This window comes from Anomaloglossus baeobatrachus, chromosome 3, assembly GCF_048569485.1.
Source record: "Anomaloglossus baeobatrachus isolate aAnoBae1 chromosome 3, aAnoBae1.hap1, whole genome shotgun sequence".
In the NCBI taxonomy this organism is placed as follows: domain Eukaryota; kingdom Metazoa; phylum Chordata; class Amphibia; order Anura; family Aromobatidae; genus Anomaloglossus; species Anomaloglossus baeobatrachus.
This window is the reverse complement of record NC_134355.1, coordinates 294,775,868-294,790,922: the sequence shown is the minus strand read 5'-3', so window position 1 is coordinate 294,790,922 and position 15,055 is coordinate 294,775,868. Positions and strand designations below refer to the sequence as shown.

The 15,055-nt window shown below is 47.7% G+C and overlaps 1 protein-coding gene across 3 annotated transcripts in view; it reads left to right on the top strand.

The window, feature by feature from the left end:
• The window catches only part of NCOA7 (nuclear receptor coactivator 7), a 217,954-nt gene that overhangs the window by 49,392 nt on the left and 153,507 nt on the right, over positions 1–15,055 (top strand). For 2 of the 3 annotated variants that reach the window (XM_075339938.1, XM_075339940.1), the window contains exon 2: positions 7,047–7,181. In XM_075339938.1, the coding sequence (XP_075196053.1) occupies positions 7,132–7,181 (50 nt within the window). In that variant the 5' untranslated portion in view covers positions 7,047–7,131. The remainder of the gene's footprint in view (positions 1–7,046; positions 7,182–15,055) is intronic. The other variant, XM_075339939.1, reaches the window with a different exon arrangement.

Genomic DNA, 15,055 nt, shown 5'->3' with positions numbered 1-15,055 from the left:
ACTCCTCTGGTGTCTGTGATCTACACAGGCAGAGTCGGGCATTGACCTGCTGAGGAGTTAATCATCTTTGATCACCTGCTGTGGGGGAGCCAATCACATCTGCTCCCCTCCTACATGTCACGCTCCCCGGGTCCCGACGTTGTTCCTCACTCACCGCTCCGGTCCCCGGGTCCCCTGCCTCCAGCCACACGTCCTCCTCAGCACCGCTCCCTGCTCTGGCCTCCAGCACCCGAGCGTCGCGCATGTGCATTAGGGCGCGCGCGCGGTAAGTGACCTCCTCTTAAAGGCCCTGCACTCCCTAACAGGATACTGCATCAGTCAGGGTCAGGTATATTAGGAGCTTCCTGCCTGGAGGGCGTCGCCTGTTCTACGAGTTCTATAGCTTCGAGTCCAGGTCCTGCTTGCTGTGTCTTGCATTTACACTGTGTCTTCCACAGAACCAGTTCTGCCAAGTTAACCTGGTCCTGTCCACAACCTGTCCGAGAGGTTCTGCGGTGACTGTCCTGCCAAGCTATCCTGGCCTGGGCCACAACCTGTCCGAGTGGTCCTACGGGGACTGTCAGCTGAGACTCCACCATCTTCTCCAGCCTGAACCCGCTTCCTACCCTCGGCTTCACCCGGTGACCCCTGCCTCCTTCTGGTTGGACTCTGCTCACGTCTGCCGACTCAACCTGGCACCAGTACCTGGGCACCGGCATCTTACCTGGCACCAGGAACTCTGTGTCCTCAAGGACTTCCTCATTCCTGCTTCTAGAAGGACTCTGCCCTTGCCCCTCCTTCTGCTCCGGCAACCGCGTCCCTGGTCTCTCTGGTAGGCTTGCAGGACTATCCCAGTCTAGGGGTAGCTCTAGCTGCTTCGCCGGAGATGACAGGGGCACGGCCCAGAGGATCCACCACCCGGGCGTAACACTACATATGGTGTCTGGAACCTTCAACCTATGCCAGCTATAATTTATCTTAGTTTGTCTTGGGATCTGTGGTGATCCAGACTATCTGGTGAGATACCTGTTGCTTTGTGCGGTTGTTGAGTTAACCCTTGTTGCTTTTTTGCTGCTACCTCGCTGCTCTTGTTTTTCTGCTGAGTCTCTCTTTGTCTGTTTCTGTGTGTGTGCAGTAAGTCAGAGTTTTTTTTCCCTTAACTGTCCTTATTCGTTTACCATCTCACTCTTGCCCTATCCCTCCCTGGGGCAGGAGGATATTAGAGTAGCATTTCTTAGAAGTATAAAAAAGCATGGGACTCCGGCATCTCCACCATTTGCAGTAATCTGGAGTTGAGTAATAGCCTAGGCTTACCTAGTGTAAGGGACAGCATAGGAACCCTCTGTCCCTCACAATCTCAAAAAAAAAAATCGAACCCCAAAACCATTACCCTGATTGCCACTGAACCAGGTCAATTGGGAAGAGGTGAGGCGAAGCGCCAGTATTGGCTCATCTAATGGCTGCACCAATTCTGGGGCAGCTGCAGGCTGCTATTTTTAGGCTGGGAATGGAAATAAAAACAGAGATAATGTTTTAGTTATCTTAAAAAGGGAAATTATTTATCAGTTACAAGAAGATAATGAGCCCTTATCTTGCATGCTCTTCTGATGTTGAGCATGAACTTGTTATGGATTTGGTTGAAGGCTTTGTTTATTACAAGTAATTTTTGCTCGTCTGATTTAGCACTGTCATGATCACTATAAATTATAGTAAATGGTCATAACTGAGCAGCATGGAAAACTCTCTTGCCTAGTTACTACATTCAGTTTAACAGTGGTATGTAAATGGTAAATGGAGACTCAGGATGTGAATTATTATTATTATTTAGTATTATAGTGCCATTTATTCCATGGCACTTTACATGTGAAAGGGATATACAAAATAGGGACAAGTACAATAATCATAAACAATACAAGGGACAGACTGGTACAGGAGGATAGAGGTCCCTGCCCGCGAGGGCTCACAGTCCACAAGGAATGGGTGAGGATACAGTAGGTAAGGGTAGGGCTGGTCGTGCAGCGCTGTATCAGCAGTGCTCCTACTGATGTCCAGTTTTATCAATTTTCATCTTATAAACCGGCGTCAGTGTAAACATTCGTCAATGTAATTGTATATGTTTAACACGTCATAACGCAATTTCTGAGCGTTCATAGATATTATGAATTGAGACAATACTTCAATACCAACCACAGTCACCAATAATAGTACACTGTAAGCCATGTACGGCGGGGGGCTCTTTAGGATACAGCGAAGATACAAACGGGAAATAAATGTCTCCAACACTAGATCAACCAACTAAAGTATTTTACGTCAACATGTAAACGAGCAAACTAAAATAAAGGAAAACACTAAGGGAAAATACACAGACACTCAGCCAAGAGGCTGAGATACAGCGTGGCATTCTACAATATGGATCAACTACAGTATATACACTATGCGTGACTTACAGGCATGCCTGGATAATCCAACTGACAATTACCTATTAATACCCTTGAACATGAAACATTTGGATGGGTGTGTAATACACAACAGCACAACAGCTTATAAACTTAAGATAAATTCACTATAATCCCCAACTGACTATTCCCCTGCCCCAATATAAATACATTGCACATTAATGGCGGATCCTTCCCAAGATTCACCTGGAATGACCAAGCAACTTACTATATACAATGGCTGCTTAGCCAGAAACGGAGAATAAAAACCTGAACAAATAACACATACTTATATTGTTCAACACAAGCTCCCTCCTGGATGAGGTCAAATATGGCCTAAAGTCCATGATAGGCCTTAGCAACACCTAGGTGTAAGTGAGATCATTGTGGTCCCCACAGGAGCCTCAATGGTGAAGAATTAGATGATGTAGAGTGGAAACGGTGGTCCCAAATTGTGATCGTGCAGTAACTGCGGCCTGACACAGTAACTATGCCTACCTAAACTAACTACAGGCCCTGACTCAGTCGCAAATGTTCTGGCTCCAAACTATTGTAAAATGAGTGCACGGTAACCCACTGCGATTGCGCAGTGGGCCTTAGTTATTTTAGAGACCCGGGTCTGCTCTGGACAATATAACTGAAGTATGCAGACAGATGAGAGACCTCTCCAACAGATGCTGGTTACTGTGGCTTGTCTCCTTGGCAACAGATGAGAGATAATCTGTGGCTTGTCTCCTTGGCAACAGATGAGAGATAATGCTGGTAATTGTGGTTTGACTCCTCAAAGGCCTTTCAGCAGTTTTCTCCCATACGGTAAGGATTTGGTTATAGACAGGGTCAGCTACACTTTGTCACGGCTCTGGTCAAGGTGAGAAACTTCTATGATTGACTCTCTGTCCTGCACGTCCTCTCTCTCTCTGTTCAGCAAATGCCAACTGACAACTACTCCCAAGATGGCTGCCACTGTACTTCCTGTGATGTACATCTTATATCAGCTTGTAACTCCGCCCCCATCTCGAGCTATCTATTGCAGTCTTTCATCTGTGCTGAGAACCAGCGGCCTCTTGTAGCTAAATAACAACATTTTAGTCCCTTATAAAGCATTAACACATCATTACAGACAGCAAAAGCAGGTGGTAAAGTTACATACAATAAATACAATGTTCACATTTATATGACATAAACATATACATCTAAACCATGTGGTACAGGGGCTTACCATATGCATCTTTAACCAGGTATATATTTCTGGCCATGAAAAATGGGGGCTGTTTCACCATCTCACAACACTGTAGTTTAAAATAGTGTAACACCTTGTGTAAAAAATAAAGGGTCTGCAGTATTTGCCCCTTTAAATAGTTAATCAGCGAGGGTGCGGAGAGTTGGACTGCCACCAATCTATGGTAATATTGAAGCCATATCCTTAGAATATGTGCACTAGTGTTAATAACCTGACAAAATCTAAAGGCCTATTTACATGGGACGATAATCTTTGATGTGAACATAGCACCCTATGTAAATAGAGGATGTGCTGGTGACAACATGCATGCTGAATCGGGGCAGAAAGACTATTTACTGGGATTCTGTCTCTATACAGTTTTGTTAGCTCATGTGAACCAGGCCATTCCATATAGATGATAACCACTTGTTTATGGGTAGGAATTGTTACATCTAAATTTAATGTGCAGATGAAAACACTATAGATTGTTATACAGTTAGGTCCAGAAATATTTGGACAGTGACACAAGTTTTGTTATTTTAGCTGTTTACAAAAACATGTTCAGAAATACAATTATATATATAATATGGGCTGAAAGTGCACACTCCCAGCTGCAATATGAGAGTTTTCACATCCAAATCGGAGAAAGGGTTTAGGAATCATAGCTCTGTAATGCATAGCCTCCTCTTTTTCAAGGGACCAAAAGTAATTGGACAAGGGACTCTAAGGGCTGCAATTAACTCTGAAGGCGTCTCCCTCCTTAACCTGTAATCAATGAAGTAGTTAAAAGGTCTGGGGTTGATTACAGGTGTGTGGTTTTGCATTTGGAAGCTGTTGCTGTGACCAGACAACATGCGGTCTAAGGAACTCTCAATTGAGGTGAAGCAGAACATCCTGAGGCTGAAAAAAAAGAAAAAATCCATTAGAGAGATAGCAGATATGCTTGGAGTAGCAAAATCAACAGTCGAGTACATTCTGAGAAAAAAGGAATTGACTGGTGAGCTTGGGAACTCAAAAAGGCCTGGGCGTCCACGGATGACAGCAGTGGTGGATGATCGCCGCATACTTTCTTTGGTGAAGAAGAACCCGTTCACAACATCAACTGAAGTCCAGAACACTCTCAGTGAAGTAGGTGTATCTGTCTCTAAGTCAACAGTAAAGAGAAGACTCCATGAAAGTAAATACAAAGGGTTCACATCTAGATGCAAACCATTCATCAATTCCAAAAATAGACAGGCCAGAGTTAAATTTGCTGAAAAACACCTCATGAAGCCAGCTCAGTTCTGGAAAAGTATTCTATGGACAGATGAGACAAAGATCAACCTGTACCAGAATGATGGGAAGAAAAAAGTTTGGAGAAGAAAGGGAACGGCACATGATCCAAGGCACACCACATCCTCTGTAAAACATGGTGGAGGCAACGTGATGGCATGGGCATGCATGGCTTTCAATGGCACTAGGTCACTTGTGTTTATTGATGACATAACAGCAGACAAGAGTAGCCGGATGAATTCTGAAGTGTACCGGGATATACTTTCAGCCCAGATTCAGCCAAATGCCGCAAAGTTGATCGGACGGCGCTTCATAGTACAGATGGACAATGACCCCAAGCATACAGCCAAAGCTACCCAGGAGTTCATGAGTGCAAAAAAGTGGAACATTCTGCAATGGCCAAGTGAATCACCAGATCTTAACCCAATTGAGCATGCATTTCACTTGCTCAAATCCAGACTTAAGACGGAAAGACCCACAAACAAGCAAGACCTGAAGGCTGCGGCTGTAAAGGCCTGGCAAAGCATTAAGAAGGAGGAAACCCAGCGTTTGGTGATGTCCATGGGTTCCAGACTTAAGGCAGTGATTGCCTCCAAAGGATTCGCAACAAAATATTGAAAATAAAAATATTTTGTTTGGGTTTGGTTTATTTGTCCAATTACTTTTGACCTCCTAAAATGTGGAGTGTTGGTAAAGAAATGTGTACAATTCCTACAATTTCTATCAGATATTTTTGTTCAAACCTTCAAATTAAACGTTACAATCTGCACTTGAATTCTGTTGTAGAGGTTTCATTTCAAATCCAATGTGGTGGCATGCAGAGCCCAACTCGTGAAAATTGTGTCACTGTCCAAATATTTCTGGACCTAACTGTAAGTGGTCATTTCATGCTATGGATGGGTTGTACTGTTCTTTGGTTTAAAAGAAAATTCATGAATATATCCATTATTTTGATCAACTCTATATCTTACGTATGTTGAGAACATCTAGAAATATGTGGCTGCAACGTCTGTTGCCTTTAGTGATGAGTGAGTTCTAAAATACTTGAGTGCTTGGTACTCCAATTGAGTAGGTTGAACGCTCGGATGGGCAACACTCAAATAATGAGCATAATGGAAACTCAAGCATTTTTGCGGAACTCGCCAGCAGGAGGGCCGGGGACTAGATCTCTCTCTCATACTGTCTGTCAGCTTGGAAATCAAGCATATTGAGCACTCGCACAATACTCAATCGAGTACTGAGCATCTTGAGCATGCTCGCTCATCACTAGTTGCATTTCCTATTACCTGTTCTTTATGTGATTTCTTTACTAGTGATGAGCGAGCACTAACATGCTCAGGTGCACAGTACTCGTAACAAGCAGTTGGATTCTCAGATGGGCGCGAGCAGAGTTCTCGAACATAATGAAAATCAATGGGGGACTCAAGCATTTTTCTGGAAAATCTTCCGAGTCGCGCCCATCTGAGCAACTAACTACTCGTTACAAGTACTGAGCACCCGATCCTAGTAGTGCTCGCTGATCACTAGTCTTTACACTTACAGGTATTTAATCTGAATTTTATTATTCCATATAATTCATAAATTTAAATTAAACTGATAAATACAGAATAACCTATAAAACACAAGTCTATGAAGGCGTATGTATCATAAAGGCAGCCTGTGTAGCTTCTGAAAAGGCTCATGAGAAAAGGCCTAGCTCAGGCTTGTTCAACCGCATTTTTCTATGAGCTAAATGGACTTACACATGACATTACATGACTAGTAATGGACTGCGGAAATGTGAAAGTCAGTTACAACCTTAGCGCAGTGACACGTTATAATTGTATTGGACCAGTGTGCAGTCTAATGCACCATACAGAATTGAACAATTCAGAAAAGCACCTGCAGGCAGGGGTTGTGCAATGTTCTAGTCCTCGCATACATTATAGACTTTGTAACCGAATAATTCTGCCTATTGTGTGCATGCTTTTTTTTATGTACTGGTTATGTTTTTCTCTTGGCACATGGCGCGTGCCATGTGACCCACTTTATGTCCCTGAAGTTTATTGCTCCCTCTGTCATCAGATGCAGTTGATGTCGGATCACTCGGAGAGCAGGTTGTCTGTTCAGGTTTTTAAATAAACTTCTTTGTGTTGTTAAAGCAGGAAGAATAGCAGTGGAAATGGAGCAGTGAAAAGAAAACCATCTCTTAACTCAGGAACGTGGTCTGGCTGCTCACAGTATATCATGGACAGCAAGGAAGAAAAGAAGGAGAGAAGACCAGGCTACTTTGCAAGGTTGGTTCTTTTATCAGAGCACTTAGAATATATGCGCTTAAGCTGGCTTTACACATTAGATGTATATCGGCCATGTCTGCCAATTCCGCAGAATCAAGTGGCCATCAAATATATATGGAGGTCTTTCCAATCTCCCCTTATGGTAGATGATAGGGAAAAACAGGATCTATCATATTGGATTTTAACTGTCTAATCTTTTTTTGGGGGGGGAAACAAGCTGCAAGCAGAGGTGTTTGGTGATGGCTTATTCCTCTTTTCTAAATGAGAACTCATGAAAGTTGAATATATGTATAAGGAAGTATAGCGAGCTAGTTGTTGGCCGACCGAGCATTTGGTCGACAACTGTCTAAAGTGAAGCTGGCCATACACTGGCGATAATTGCCAGCCAAACGTTCATTCGGCTGACATTTATCTCTCACGACTCCTCCTAATCATATGAACACTCGACTTTCCAAGCGTCAGTGGTAAGAGGGGATAATGCTGTTGCCAGGCATCTTCTCTTCCCAAAAACAATTGGATCGGGTGTTTGAAACTGTCTGAGAGTCCACAGGGAAAGCAATAAAGGCCCCCTCATGCAAAATAGTTGTATATATGTGATACAAATGTTTGCAATAATACGAATATACAGGGTATTATAGAATACAGAGTATTACAGCGCCATTACAGCCATGGCTTTAATCAGATTCCAAATTGGTGCAGACAGGTTCTCTTTAAGCTGTTTATAAAATAATTTTGCCTGACTGGATATTTTTTTAACTATTGTACAATTGTTAAGAAATAATACATATACTCCCTAACAGAAGTTCTGTCGCTTATCCATGTTATGTAAATGAAAGCTTATAACCTGGCTTTAAATTCATCCATTGGTTTTATAAATTAATCTTTTTAAAACTGAAACCCTCCCAAATTTGGTTTAGGCTATAAAATAAAATGGTGCAAAGCTGAAATATTGATCATTTAATGAACACGAAAAGGTCAGATTTTGGCAAGACAAAAGTTTTGTCACCCACAGAAAATAATACAAAGATATATTGCATAACATTGGTGAATGAAGTTGTGTTGCTATTAGAACCATATTTAATATTTTGTGTGACTTCCATGAGCTTGAAGGACTGTAACCATGTGGTTTAACAATGATTCATACCATTTATTGATGAAGTCATCAGGAATAGCAAAGAATGCAGTCTTACATGCCTCTCAGAGTTCATCTAGATTCTTTGGTTTTGTCTTCCAAGCTTCCTCTTTCATCCTGCTCCAAACATGCTCAATGTTGTTCATGTCTGGTGACTGGGCTGGCCAGTCCTTGAGCACCTTGATCTTCTTTGCCATGAGGAACTTTGTTGTAGAGATGGATGTATGAGATGGAGCACTATCCTGGTGCAGAATTTGACTCCTTTTATGATTGGAAATGTAAGAGGTAGCTAATAATTCTTGATATTTTAGGCTATTGATATTCTGCCTTCCACCTTGCAAATGTTTCACACACCCTCATACTGAATGTAACCCCAGACCATGATCTTTCCACCACCAAACTTAACTGTTTTCTGGGTGTATTTTGGATCCATACTGGCTCCAGTAGGTCTCTTGCAGTATTTGCGGTGGCTGTGGTGTAAGTCAACTGAAGATTGATCAGAGAAATCCACCTTCTGACACTTTTCCAGCGTCCATCTGTTTAGCAGGCTGTGGGAATTGGCAAATACCACATGGTTTTTTAATTGCCTTTTGTTTAGTGCTGGCTTCTGGGCACTGATTCGACCATGGAGGCCATTTCGAGACAGAATCCTACAAACTGTTTTAGTTGACACAGGCACTTGAGGTGACCAGGCCTTTTGGAGCCCTGCTGCAGTGGAAGAGGGTCTGGATTTGGATTTTCTAACCAACAAACATTCCTCCTGAGCAGTTGTCTTGCGGGGTCTGCCGGACCTGGGCTTGTCAAAAACATCTCCATTCTCTTCAAATATTTTTTTTTAATTATTTGTACTTGACGCTGAGACACATTAAAGGTGCCAGCCACCTCTGCATTGGATCTGGTTAATCTGAGTAATTTATAAAACCAATGGATGAATTTAAAGTCAGGTTATAAGCTTTTAATTACAGAACATGGATAAGCGACAGAACTTCTGTCAGGGAGTATATGTATTATTTCTTAACAATTGTACAATAGTTAAAAAAATATCCAGTCAGGCAAAATTATTTTATAAACAGCTTAAAGAGAACCTGTCTGCGCCAATTTGGAATCTAATTAAAGCCATGGCTGTAATGGTGCTGTAATACTGATGAAATTGATACTTATAGTGAAGAAATCTGCTTTGTCGTTTTTATCTAATCACCATCGGAAGTGTTATGTTATTTAGGTTCAAGTGCATCATGGCTGGACTGTACTCTGGGCCTTCTCATCACTATTTCTGTATTATCCACCTACCTCCGGTCTTTGAATGACAGGTCACTGCCTATTTAATGACCTGCCTCCTCTACTTGAAATCTTGCTCCAGCGCTGTCACTGTTGTAAGCAGCGCATGCGCAGATTGAGCTCCCAGCTCCATTACAGCTTTTAGCAATGACTGCGCATATGCTGCCCACGTCAGTGATGGTGCCATTTTATTGTATCCCTCAGGAAACTCAGTCTGCGCATGTCCACAGTAAGATATCAAACACAGGAGCCAGGTCACTGAATAAGCTGTGACCTGTCATTCAAAGATTGTGGCAGGTGGAGGGCACGGGGAATCATAGATAGGGAGGAGAAGACCCTGTGTACAGTCCGGCCCCTGTGCACCGGAATCTAATCAGCAGAAAACTACAGAGGAACAATAAAAAGTTATAGAACAACAAAATAAGCCATTCTGTCCCTTACTAATCCTCTGATGCTCAAATGTCAGCCCTTACAAAGTCCCATCGAAATACTTTCTGCTCCACCACAGATTTCCCTGATGCAGACATGCTATCACTGTAGCTAAACAGTGTCTATTTTTTGTTATCCTAAATTTTTTTTTTATAATTTGGCTTGATTGGATAAAGCTAAACACTTTTAAATAAAACAAGAAAATTATACGTACGGTAAGTTTTTTATTCAGTTATTGACTCTTATTCACTTTTTGGACTTTTATCTACAGTATATGAGCCAGGCTTCTTACTCCCCTCCTTAGGGGTACTTTACATGCTGCAACATCGCTACCGATATATTGTCGGGGTCACGTTGTTAGTGATGCACATCCGGCGCCGGTAGCGACATCGCAGCGTCTAACAGTAATGAGCGACGATCAACGATCGCAAAATCGATCCAAAACGGTGATCGTTGACACATCGTTCATTTCCTTAATATCGCTGCTGCCACCGGTACGATGTTCTTCGTCGTTCCTGCGGCATCACACATCGCTATGTGTGACACCGCGGGAGCGACGAACATCTCCTTACCTGCGTCCACCAGCAATGCGGAAGGAAGGAGGTGGGCGGAATGTTTCGTCCCGCTCATCTCCGCCCCTCCGCTTCTATTGGCCGGCCGCTTAGTGACACCGCAGTGACGTCGCTATGACACCGAACGCACCTCCCCCTTGAAGGAGGGATTGTTCGGCGGTCACAGCGACGTCGCTGACCAGGTATGTGCGTGTGACGCTGCCGTAGCGATAATGTTCGCTATGGCAGCGAGCACCAAATGTCGCACGAGCGACGGGAGCTATCGCGCTCAACATCGCTAGCAATCGCTAGCGATGTCGCAGCGTGTAAAGTACCCCATAGGCTCTCCAGATAGGAAAGGTTGAGGTGGCTACTTATAATGTGGTTCTCGTCATTGTGAGTTATTCAAGTTGCAGATATAGCTCAGTGCAATTGTCGCGGGCGGGGAGGAGGGTGTCAGCACACCGCGCTCACCCCTTCTGCTCGGGTCCGGCAGCTGCTCCTGGTGGCTCGAGCTGTGGGCCGGATCCCGGGGTGTCTCGAGCGACACTCCTCGCCCGTGAGTGAAAGGGGGTGTTTGTTGGGTGTGGGGATTGTTATAGTTCGTGACGCCACCCACGGTTGTGGTGATTGCACCACCGCTGCTCAGTGTGGGGGTCCCGGGGATGGTGATGCGGAGCAGCCAGGTGTTGTGTTGCCCCTCCGTGGGTAGGGGTTGGTGATCCCGGGGCCCGGTGATGAGATGTGAAGTGTAGGGCCTGGAGGGCGCAGGGGCGCGGGGGCAGCGCTGTGCCTTGCGGCACTATGGTACTCACTCAGCCTGACACACGGACACAGTTTGTACGGTAAACCAACGGCTGGTAGGACGGTCCCACAGACGGCTGCACCTGCACTCCCGGTAGGTGACGGTGACGTTTCTTTTCCTTGCACCTATGTTGTCTGATGGTAGCGGTGGATTCCCTCCGGTTACCCGCTCCCCGACTGCAATCTGGGCCGGAGGAGCTCTACACTTTGCCCGCAGGCGCTGGCCCTGGGAAAACTTGTGCCTTGGCGGTGGCGGTGTCTCCCCGGTAATGGTCGGGCTGTTGCCGTCAATCGGGACTTGGTTGTTGGGGGATCTGCGTCCCCGTCACTGACGGATTTGGCAAATCTGGCGACTCCTAGCCTTGCCGGGGTCCGAGAGGCCCCTGCCCTGGTGCTGACTGTCCTTCGGAACACTGCTCCAGACCACCGGGCACACAGCCAACGGGGTCCTTCCAGGAACTTCCAAACTGTCCCCCTCCAAACAGTCACCGCCGTCGCTGACCTTGCTGTTCTGGCCCTACACCAAGCTGGGCTCTCAGGCTTTCTTTCCTTCTGTCACTTTGCTTACTCTTCTCCTTTACTACTTTCCTTACTTTCACCACTTTCACTTAGCTGTTTACTCTTTCATGTCCCTAGCTGGACTCCTCTCTCAAGCTCTTCCCTGAGCTGACTGCCTGGTTACTTCCTGCCTCCAGTGTTGTGAGCTCCTTGGTGGACGGAGCCAACCGCCTGGCCCACCCCCTGGTGTGCATCACCAACCTCTGGAGGAAGGCAACAAGGATTTCTGGTTAGCAGGTGTGCCTACCTGGAGTGTGGGGTGTGGTGGTGTTGTGACCTGTGTCCCCTGGCTTGCCCAGGGCGACACATTCCCCCTTAGCAAAATGCAGACCGTCCGCGGGCTGCCGTCCTACACCGGTTTTATTTTTCTGTAAAAGGGGATAACAAGGGTTAATCAAACATCAATAACATTTTTAATCAAAAACTCTTCCCAAACGGGAGGCACATTTTCTTAAACGTTGCAACGGTATACGGTCACGGTTTCCGCTCTCTCCCACCCAAGCAACCTGGCCCTGATGCTGCCCCTAAAACCCAGGCAGCACCCCTTGACCCACAGTCCAGCACAAGTTACCCGAGCGGGATCTGTCCTTCCCCTCCAGAGGGTGGCCACCGGTTCCTTTGGTGGCTGGGCCCTGGCCTGCTCTGCTCAGGGCCCTCCCTCCAACCTGCCTCTCCGGAGGCGGCATTGCGGAAACGGTAACGGTACCCAACATATTTACAAGCCACTTAACGTTTGTGGTGCCCTGCAGAGTTCACGGGCTTGTCCATGGATAGTTCCCATGCAAATAAACTTAAACGGTCCCCACGGGGACAACGGTGCCAGCTCTAGCCGGTTGCAAATCACACGGTGAATCAGGTGAAAACTCGGTTCAATCAGTGTTTTTCCATTTTTCAAAACTTTCAAACTTAACAAACAAACAGCAAACTTCTGGTGGTCCCCACGGGGACGGTGCAACGGGCATCCGCTGCCCTGGAAGCGGCTCAACAGTCCATTCTCACTCGTGGGTCTCTAGTGCCACCTTCACATGGTGCACCGCTCTGGACCCCAATGGTAGCTCGCTGCTGGCGATCTTCTTCCATATTCATGCGGGCATGCACATCCGCTCTACACCCCTCTCGGGCATCGATCTCCCTGCGCAGCTGCTGTTGCCGTCGCTCCCAGCCGGGAGCACTTTCTTTTTGCTCCGGTTCAGCGTGTGCGAGGGACGGGCCCAGCCAGAGTCCCTCCGTGTCGGCTATGACCGGCACCCTCAGTAATGAGGGACCCCGCTGTGACATGGCCTGCTCTGCCTCCTGGCAGCTGCATCCCCGCCGTGCCTCCGGTGCATCTTTGCTGACGGGCTCAGCCTTTGGCTTTTTCCATAGAAGCGGTTCAGGGTGGTCAGGAGCTTCTGCTGCAGGTCGGTCCGCCGGGGCGGATTGGCAGGGTACCGCTACCGGTGGTGGTGGTAGCGGGCCTAGTGGCGGGGCAGCAGCAGCTAACGCGGGTAGCGGGAGAGGCAGAAGGGTGAACGGGTGTAGGCCGGGCCCCTCAGCCGCAGCGGCCGATCCCTCGGGAATACAGGGACGTGGGTCTCTTACCCGTTCCTCCAAATCTTCCTCCACCTCGCATCTCCACATAGCAGCCACCACTTCCACCATGTCGGCCTCCCGCTCCTCCACGAGGAGCTGCCTGTGGACCTGCAGACGGCTGCTTAGCTGGACGGTCCGGACTTCCACCCACGCCGCCATGTCAGGCGCGGGGACCACGGTGTTGCTGGTCGGACTCAGCATCTTTAGCAGCGGCCTCTTCCAGGAACCAGTAAATGGCCGCAGGGTCCTGGCGTCCCTGCTTCCACAGCCGCGCTCACATGCGGCCAGCCGCCATTTCGTCCCCCTTAGCTCTTTCCGGCCCCTCCTCTCTCGGGGCGGGGTTTTGACCTTCGCGCCTCCACTGCTCGAGAAGACGCTCGAGCGGGAACTTTTCGCGCCAAAGATGGCGGCTTCTGAAATTTTTCTGCCGGATATCTCCGGCGGTAACAAGGCGCACCTCTACCTGACGGCAGAGCGGTAAGATCCTGTTCGTGACGCCAAGTTGTCGCGGGCGGGGAGGAGGGTGTCAGCACACCGCGCTCACCCCTTCTGCTCGGGTCCGGCAGCTGCTCCTGGTGGCTCGAGCTGTGGGCCGGATCCCGGGGTGTCTCGAGCGACACTCCTCGCCCGTGAGTGAAAGGGGGTGTTTGTTGGGTGTGGGGATTGTTATAGTTCGTGACGCCACCCACGGTTGTGGTGATTGCACCACCGCTGCTCAGTGTGGGGGTCCCGGGGATGGTGATGCGGAGCAGCCAGGTGTTGTGTTGCCCCTCCGTGGGTAGGGGTTGGTGATCCCGGGGCCCGGTGATGAGATGTGAAGTGTAGGGCCTGGAGGGCGCAGGGGCGCGGGGGCAGCGCTGTGCCTTGCGGCACTATGGTACTCACTCAGCCTGACACACGGACACAGTTTGTACGGTAAACCAACGGCTGGTAGGACGGTCCCACAGACGGCTGCACCTGCACTCCCGGTAGGTGACGGTGACGTTTCTCTTCCTTGCACCTATGTTGTCTGATGGTAGCGGTGGATTCCCTCCGGTTACCCGCTCCCCGACTGCAATCTGGGCCGGAGGAGCTCTACACTTTGCCCGCAGGCGCTGGCCCTGGGGAAACTTGTGCCGTGGCGGTGTCTCCCCGGTAATGGTCGGGCTGTTGCCGTCAATCGGGACTTGGTTGTTGGGGGATCTGCGTCCCCGTCACTGACGGATTTGGCAAATCTGGCGACTCCTAGCCTTGCCGGGGTCCGAGAGGCCCCTGCCCTGGTGCTGACTGTCCTTCGGAACACTGCTCCAGACCACCGGGCACACAGCCAACGGGGTCCTTCCAGGAACTTCCAAACTGTCCCCCTCCAAACAGTCACCGCCGTCGCTGACCTTGCTGTTCTGGCCCTACACCAAGCTGGGCTCTCAGGCTTTCTTTCCTTCTGTCACTTTGCTTACTCTTCTCCTTTACTACTTTCCTTACTTTCACCACTTTCACTTAGCTGTTTACTCTTTCATGTCCCTAGCTGGACTCCTCTCTCAAGCTCTTCCCTGAGCTGACTGCCTGGTTAC